At 42.9% G+C, this 9,251-nt stretch overlaps 1 protein-coding gene across 2 annotated transcripts in view; it reads right to left on the minus strand.

Moving 5' to 3' along the window:
• SSPN (sarcospan) overlaps positions 1-9,251 on the minus strand; it is a 53,956-nt gene that overhangs the window by 40,053 nt on the left and 4,652 nt on the right. The window contains exon 2 of one of the 2 annotated variants that reach the window (XM_006031443.3): positions 3,262-3,680. In XM_006031443.3, coding sequence (XP_006031505.1) covers positions 3,262-3,680 — 419 coding nt within the window. Of the gene's footprint in view, positions 1-982; positions 1,222-3,261; positions 3,681-9,251 lie in introns of those variants that run through there. The other variant, XM_006031444.3, reaches the window with a different exon arrangement.

Genomic DNA, 9,251 nt, shown 5'->3' on the forward strand with positions numbered 1-9,251 from the left:
CATAGTTTTGCCACTAGTAAATAAAAAATTCCTCACTCGAGGCCTGTTAATGCATTAGCAATTTTTCTTCTTTTTTTTCTCATGCTACATTAATAGCCAAGGAATCCACTTCACTGCTGATGTAATTGCAATGGAGATATACGAGAGAGAAGGGAAAAGTTTTCAGTCCAGCATTGCTATCTTTCCCAAAATGGTCTTGATAATATAATTTAAAGTTCTTAAACAGTTGGTGAATCTGAATGTTAATCAAATACTTTAAAAGAGCACTTGAGTGGGTTGTTACTAAGACAAATACATTTTAGTATTTTATACCACATCTTTCCACTGCGTTGCACTGCCAAGCAAGGCAAAGTTGCTCATTTATGTACTAATAAATGAGTTCCAGAAAAATACACATTCTGCTACAGAATCTGAGCTTATTTGTTTTGTGAACAAGACACATACCAGCCCTTACCCATATGTATTCCTTCCAAATGTTTTGCTTCCCTGTTGTCAGCCCAAAAGCAAGACAGTGGAATATATACATTCAAGACATCCTAGCTCAGACGATCCAATTCCTGGACCATCTTCTCTTTTTTTCTCCATTTCACCATTCTCAGAATGTTTCATTTTGCAGACCACTGGTAGATACCCCATATGAATAAAGTTGCTCTAGCTCACTGATTCTCAACGTCTTCCATACAGTTTCCCAATAAACACCCTCTGCACCCATTATTGCTTTACAACACAGAAGCAACTAACAACAGCAGAACTTCTCCACTCCCCTTTTTGGCTGTAATAATGCAACATCTCATAATCCTTTGCTTTAGTTTTCACAGATCTCCTAACATGGATGGAGCTCCAGCTAAACCATGTTGCTCCTTGCCTGCTGGGAAAGGCATATCCCTTTCTAGGTTCTTCATGTCAACTCTCTTTCCTACTGCCATGCTCCCCTCTAATCTCTACACTTCAGTAGACTGCTGTGATGGGCTACAACATATACCCCTTTCCCTTTGGATTTCCTCTTGATACACGTCTCAGGCAGATTTCCTCTTGACATTCCCCCTATCCATTCTAAGACCAGGCAGTTAGCAGGGCATCAATCACCAAAACATACTTATGCATGCCTAAAGGTAAACTCAAACCTGCTGGTGACTCAACAATCTGTAAGATGAAAGCAGCAAGGCTAGTCTACAAGATAATTTTGTTCTTAATTAATCTCTATATATTCTTAGATTGGCAAGCCTTTGTATTTGCAGGTCTTCTATGTGGCTGGAAAGGGAAAATGAATGTAATACATTGAGAACCATTTCCTGTAAGACATGCCTAAAATGATTGTACTACATTGAGAACCATTTCCTGTAAGACATGCCACCAGCAAGATCTTTCTCTCTGTGGCTATTCTGACATCACAGAGGATGGTTGAAAAACTCCGTAGTTTTGATTTAGGCCTGAGTTTGACTTGAACGTTTAATTAACTTAAAGTGCTGTCTTTTACTTCATGTGCAAATCCTCAGGCCTACACATTTTTGTTTGATGATGGCCAAATGCAGGCAGCTTAAGGGCTATTCTTTGCTGCTGTAACTTTGGAGCTCTGCCAACTAACTCCAGCTGGAGATCTGGCCCAAAATCTTTATGGCTGTTTATCAGCCCTTCTAATAAAGGGCTGTTGCAGATTTGGGAAAGCAATAAGGCTACTCTGAGAAAATAATTTGACCCCCTGATGTTGCACACATTTTTGGACATGTGAACTTAGATATATAATCACATGAGGCATTTCCATCTAATTATGTATTATATAAATACATAATACATACATAATATATAACATTATAATACATACATAATATATATATAATATATATATTATAAAATTATAATTCAATATATAATTATATACTGAAGTGGAAATGCTGCACCTGATTAATTCATGGCCCCCATTTCACTCTAACGTTAATGGATTTTCTTTTCTGCAAGCAAAAGTGGAATTGGTATAGGGTGCATTTCAGAATCATGTATATACTAGAGGGAGAGAGAGACGGGAAAGAGATCATTTTAGGATGAGCAGTTACTTAATTTGGAAATTTACGTTCAGATCATTTCATCTCTTGCAGGATCAGGCCCATTTCCCTGCCCCAATGTATTTCATAACAATTGCTAGCCCCGCCAGCCATGTGGAGCAGCTGGATTAATGCAGTAAACCCTAAGAGTTCAGAAGGTCAAATAATCCTTGAACTAATGAGGATTTACATTCACGTGATTCAGCATAATGGCTGGTCATGTATCCTAGAGCATTTAGATTTTGTTATTGTTATTACATTTGTTCATGTATCATAGTGCATTTAGATTTTGTTATTGTTATTACATTTCCTAAATAGTAAATCATTTATTCTAATACTCAAAATTAGTATTAATAAATGAGTATATCTTTCCTTTAGAGAAAAATATGCATGTAGAAATGTTTCTAATACACAAGAGACACTGAACACCAACAGCTCTTATTGACTTCTATAGGAGCTGCTTGTGTTCAGGATTTGGGCCCTGTTTCTCAGCTGGTTCTTCATTTGTGCTACACTACAGACTCCTCAGGAGCCCCACCCTTTACTCCTGCCCCTGTGATCTCATCCCACAAATGCGCAGGACTTTCACGTCACTTGTAACTTTGAATTTCCTATCTCTGGCCAGCTTGTGTCACAAGCCTTAAGATTTTGCACACCTACTTGTTTTACATTTTGTGTTAACCCATTAGCCCCAAGAGCCCCCCACAGTGTGATGTGTGGCAAAGAACTTGGAACAAGGGGGAAGAAAAGGGTTAAGTTACAGACTTTTTTAGAACTCACTGCTGCCTGGAAGCTAAAGAGCAGCCATTTCTTGCCTGATACTCTTGCAAACACACTGAACCAGAAGTTTATACTTATGTTTTCACTTCTTAAACCTAGTTTTGGAGGGGGAGGGGAGACAATATAAGCAGCAAACATTTTTTCAGCATCACTAAACATTATTTAATTGCAAATCAAGTAGGTAATAGATACCAGGTGCACAGCACCCCTTCTTTATTCAAGGTCTCTTGGGGTGTTGCAGGAAAGAATATAAAATGGTAATATTACACTACAACTGCAGTTTCCTCGGGAAAGTAAATTAGACACATCCCAGGAATATTTACAATTAGCTTAATTTCTATATTGTGTAGGACATGCAGTTGGTTAGTCTTAAGTGCAGCATCATGCAGTTTGCATTAATGTTGGCAAATGCACTTTACGTAGAAACAGACTTTATGCTTACAATTATCCCAGCCCAATATGGAGTGTCTCTGACTAGTAAAGAAGAGCTGATGCCTGCCATAATGAAGCCCAGCACTGTTAAAGAGATGCCTAACACCAGCTGCAACAGTGAAAGCAACAGCGGGAAACGGCAGCCACAGCAAGTGTGGGATTCCTCCTCCTGGCCTGTTTTGGGATCCCCCTTGGCTTTGTCCTTCTTCATTGCTGCCTCTTGCTTCTTGGCTGGATCGGTGCTTTCCTCCCCTCCAGGTGCCTTCCCTGTCTGATTCTGGTTATTAAGGGACGTGTTATGCTGGGATGTCTTCTCCTCTTTTCCCATGTTGATGAACTTTTTTTTCTGATGGGTGTGTGGAGTTTTTTTGCCCCCCGAAGCTTGGCTTTGTGCTGGCTGAGTTTTTCCTGGTATTTGAATCAAGGAGGCTGAACAAATATGGAAAACATTTGGAGCAGATTGTCAGAGCTTCAAAATGCCACATATAGCCCAGAGAAGAGGGGGATTCAAGGGGGGTAGTGAACTAGCAACATGAAGAAGCCAGTTCCCTATGCTGGGGCTGGCTGTGCACATGAGGTCTGTGTGTTATAATCAGGCTGCAGAAGATCCTCACTACTGGTGTGAAATTAATTAGCTACACAGGACATCTTTGTTTAATTGGGGACTGCCTCAGTGCCTAGGATGGATTTTATTTGTGCTTATGAAAGTACCAAGCACATGCTTGTTGCCACGTGATAATCCCGTATGTTATTGGCATGCAGAATCCCAGGTAATAAATCCACGTGTGGCTGTGCACATAATACACATAAGCATAATTTGCATACAGATTGTGTGCATGCTCAGGTGGGTGAAGACAGGATCTATAACAAGGATGTATTTAACATGAAAAAAATTCAAAGCCAGGTTTCTGGGGTTTCAAGCAACCCAGAATAGTCCAAGAGTCATAAAGCAAAGAGAGGTGCAGAGGGGTTTTACCCACATTATGAGTAATCTGCAAAAATGTACTCCTTTTGCAGGCATTAAGGCATGCAAGGAAGACACCATTTGCAAGGAAGACACCACAGGCTATTTGCAGACACCAAGAGAGCATGAAGGATTTGCTGCAGGTCTTTGAAAAGTTTCTTAGGGCCAAACTTCATTATTAGTAGGTGGGCATTACTTATTCATTAATCCAGGAAAGGACACTTCATCATCATGTTGAAGTAGGTGACCTTCTGAGGTCCCTTCCAACCCTATTTTTCTGATTCTATGATTCTAGAAGTATCAAGCCAATGTCCTGAACCAGGAAGCACTTAAATATATGTTTAATTGACTTCATTGGAATTACTCAGCTCATTAAAGTTGAGCATAGTTTGAAGTATTTTGCTGGACACATCCACCCTGGTTGAAAGAATAAAAGAAAAAAAAAAGAAAGTTGAAAAATGTAGCTAAAATTTGGCCAATACTTTCATCCTGTGCTCCTGGCCCCATGTCAACAAAGCAGTTAAGTCTGTGCCTGTGTACAGCCAGGAGTGGCCTGTTCCTTAGAGACCTACCAGCAAATATTTGGTAGCATAAGCTACTTGCAGTATTCTGATTTAAAAGAATGGGGATTCCACTGGAATAATGGAGTAAGAATTTGGCCAAGCTATCAGCTTTTTTTCAGAAGAAGGTGATCCATTAGAATGAATGATAGGAAGAAGCCGAGAATGAGGGGACCAGAACGTTAGAAAGTAGGAGTGGGGGATAGAAGGAAAAGATTCCAAAGGAAAAGAAAACTGTCTTTGAACAATACCAAGTTGTGCAGGAGACAATATGTTGAAATGCTCAAAGAGGATCTTACAGATGCTGAGGTTGCATCAAGGAAGTCTTTCCTTTGACATATTGGCAGTACCTTCTGAGAATCTACACTACTTCCAGCTCCTTATGGCATTTAACAGCAATAAACAGTGTCTTCTGTATTAATAAATTATGATGTCACTTTGTGTTATGGGTTAAGCAATATCCTCTTCAGATATTTATATTTCAGGAGCATAAAACAAAAGTAGAAATGAAGTGATTTCAGATACTTTGCATGTACGTAACTTATAAATTACATCAATTGCATTTTTTTTCAAAAGTGGAAGATTAAGTATAGTTAAAACACTAATTTAAAAAGAAAACAACAGAAATAAAACTGGGAATATTATTCCTGAATAGCTGAGCATTAATATCATCTTCTTGACAGTCCCTCATAAACATGATCTGGGTTTTTTTATAATTGTATTTTGCACTCACAAAGGAGAGCCATTGTATTCATCTGCATTTTCTAAATGGGGAGACTAAGATATGGAAGAGTTAAGTGACATTACCAAGGACAGTCCAGGAGTTGGTGGTGGAGCTAATCCGGTTTTACTGATTTCCGGTTTTGTGTCCAAGGCAAAGGAATAATATCAATATGTAGTGAATTGCTTGTGCTTAATTTTGAAGGGGCATTGGCCTCACAGTACAAGGAGTATTCTGAGTTCTAGTCTCTCAGCTGCCATCAATTGGCTTAGCAAGAGTCAAGGGTAAAAGCAAATGAACCATTAAGTCACCTTTGCATTCTGATCTCTGATGCATGGAGAGGGGGGAAGAGCAACTCAGTGGTGCTCTGATACTTGGCCATGTGGTAGCAACCCCGTACAGTGCACTTCTGCTATTGGGAGTGGCTGGTACACAGCAGTGTTCTGATCATAAGCCCTCCTATTCCAATACCATCTCTATCAGGGCAGGTAGTGGCAATAAGATGGCTAAACTAGAAATCTCCAGTTCTTACAGCAACGTGGAAAAACACAATAGGCTGAAGATATGGACCTAGAATACAGAACACCTTTTCTTTGTCATAGCTCTCCTCATTCCCCAAGTCCTATGCCCCAGATCTGAAATGATACTTTTCAAAGAGAATGTCAGTAAGATTTTTAGCACCTGAGCTCATGCCAAACAGTTGGAGCATTCTCCTCTAAAGAGGCCAAATTCCCCAACTTTATTCATGCATACAGTCCTATTGATTTCAGGAAGGCCATTTGTATAAGGTGAGCAGATTTAAACTCAAATCAATAAAATTAACAAGGATTTACATGACAGACTATAATGGCTGTTTGGCTGTCTACTGGATCAAGAATCCCTCTAATCTTTAAATAGATGCCTAAATATCTATTTACTTAGCAAGTGCCTTAAAAATCAGATGCTACTCTCCGTACATTTGGTCTGCATCTCCAGGTTCTGTGTAAGCAGAACTTAGGTGAAGATTTTCTAAGGTGCTTATGGGTGTTACTTGCTGCCCTTCTACTAAAACTCAGTTGGATACTTATCTCCCTTGGTCTTTTAGAAAATTTTAGCCTTAGGACTGACACCTGCCCTGCATATGCAGGGAGAGCTCCAGCTGGCTTCAATGGAAGTGTTCCCAGCAGGGAGACTAAGGTCAGGATACATGACTGTGATTGACGATACATGAACAAAGTAGATGCTCACATTTTTTTCCATGCTGTTGGTTTTGCAGTAGCTACTATTGTAAAACCTTGTTTTTCTAAGAAAGCTTAGCAAACTAGTTCCTATCTCAGCCAGTCACTGAAGAACATAATTTTTATGTAATATTCTACCATGACATAGATGCTTCTCTTTTTCCTCTGTTTCTGGGTGCATCTATATGTGCAATTAATGTGCAGCAATAAACTCTGGAACTTATTGCCCCAGAGTTTATCGCTCCCAGGTGCAGCATTTACACAGGCACCTGGGACTGCAGCACACTGAGTCAGATCAGAGCAACCCCAGCTTGCAGGGGGCCTGGAGGGTCAGCCTGCCATCCTAGGGCTGCGTCCCCCTGGCTCAACTTGCTGTGGAGAGGCTGGTCAGGGTTAGGATTATCATTCCATTTCCAAAAAGAAAGACACCTGTTGTGGGGACACTTCACTCCCAACCCACAGCCCCCTGGCCCTTCACTCCCACCCTGCAGCCTTACTGTCCCTGCTGCTGCTGCCTCTCACTCCTGACCTGCAGCCCCCTGGCACTTCCAGTGCCCTGCACTCCTGACCCACGAACCCCCTCCCCTTTCCCTGGTGCTTCTCACTCCCCAGTGACCCTCACTCCTGACCCACAGCCCCCTGCTCCCCCCGAGTCTTGTAGAGGGGGGCCCCCAGCTGGCCTCATCCCGACTGGGCTGGAGAACAGTAGCTCTGATTCATGTGGGTAGTGGTGGAGCGAGTCTGGCCCCAGTACAGGCAGGAGAGAAGAGGTGGGGATGTCTGTGTCAGCCCCAGTCCTGGGCTGGGACTCTCATGCTGTGCCAAGTGGCCTGGGCATGCCCCCCTGGGGCAGTGTCTCCTGGGGCCATGTGGCCCCCACAGGCATGAGTACTGGCCCTGTTGCCACCAGCTTGGACACAGACCTCTCTGCTGCCCCAAAGGGCCCCCCACCTCCTTCCCCTGCTGGAGGGACAGCTTCCCCCAGTGCCAGCAGGCACGCCCCCACCTCTCTCTCTCTCTCTCTCTCTCACCACCCCCCCACAAGCCCTGGCCCTCCAATCCTGCTCCCCATAGACTTGCCTGCATCCAGTTGCTGAGGCTGCTCCTACTATGCTTCCTGGCCGCATACCAGCCACGTGTGTGCATGCACAGATGCAAGTGGCACCCCATCTCCAATCGCCCTTCCCTTGCTCCCACCAGCAGAGCAGAGTAAAATCCTGGACATCTGTTCAGATTTCAAAAAAACATCTGGACAGAGATTGGAGGACTCAAAAAAAGAGGTCATGTCTGGGAAAACCCATACATATGGTAACTCTAGCTGGGGCACAAGGGTGCTTCTATGTGAGGCTAGCTGACTGCACTAAAGTACCCTCATGCCTCAGGCAGCTGGAGCAGCATCTACACATGCTCATCTACAAGTATTTACAAGTACTATCCTGCTGCAGAGTTAATTAGTTTACTCCAGCCTAATAGGGGCACATGTGCAGATACTGAGATGTTTACTTACACATGTTAGACTTACACAGCTAAGTAAGACTTGTAAGACTTACTTGTAAGACATGTAAGACTTACACAGCTTATGTTAGACTTACACAGCTAAGTCTACCAAGGAATAAATGTCTTGTGTAGATGCGCCTTCTGGGTCTGATTCAGATCCACTTACTCATTGTGGGTAAAACTTACTCCACGTTAATTCCATTGGCCTCACTGGGTCTGTAAGTGGAGTAAGATACTATTCATCATGATCAAAAGAAGCAGATTATGCCTCCATTTGAACAGTATTTAGTCACGTTCTTCTTTACTGTCCCTCCTGTTCTTATGGTTGTATGATGTCAACAAGCAAAGTGACCCCGCCAGATTATTGTATCGAAGTGTTAAGTGACGCAACCATTGTAAATAGTGATGCGGTGGCGGAATGTATCAGCAATTTGACCCAACATGCGAGCGATGCGTGATCAGAGCGTGATCACCTGTGGTCTAGCCAATCAAAGACCACCTAATGGGCATGGCTGGCTGGCCAGCATGTCCATGGGTTCCAGAATGTACCATCAGGGGAGCTTCCTGATTGGCCAAAAAAGTTATATAGGGGACTGCACGCCTCGGTGCGTGGTCCCCAGGCTCTGACTCTCAGGACGGATTGATCACCTGTCTTGGGGCCTGGTCAGACCCCTAGGTCTATAGCAGAAGCTGCTCCGGTCGCTCCGAGCATTATAGTTCACTGCACCACTAAATCCGGAACGCACTGTACTTTGTCCCAACCAGACATCGTACTTGTATACTGCAGTCTCCACCCGTCACCCATCGCTTATCCCCTGTTGCTGTATATAGTTCATCGCCTCCAAGTCATATCACCCTTCAAGTTGTGTCGACAGTTCTGTAAGTAAATATCAAGTTTTATTTTAAACCCCATTGTCTGTGGTGCTTATCTCATCTCCCTCTCACACTTGGCATCCCTGAGCGTGTCTGGGTTGGTGTCACCACCCGGTGCCCCACTCGACACGCAACTGTGGCCGTTTCCCAAGGACCATCCGGGAATCG

Source organism: Alligator sinensis, unplaced genomic scaffold (genome assembly GCF_000455745.1).
Source record: "Alligator sinensis unplaced genomic scaffold, ASM45574v1 scaffold696_3, whole genome shotgun sequence".
NCBI classification, from domain to species: Eukaryota; Metazoa; Chordata; order Crocodylia; family Alligatoridae; genus Alligator; species Alligator sinensis.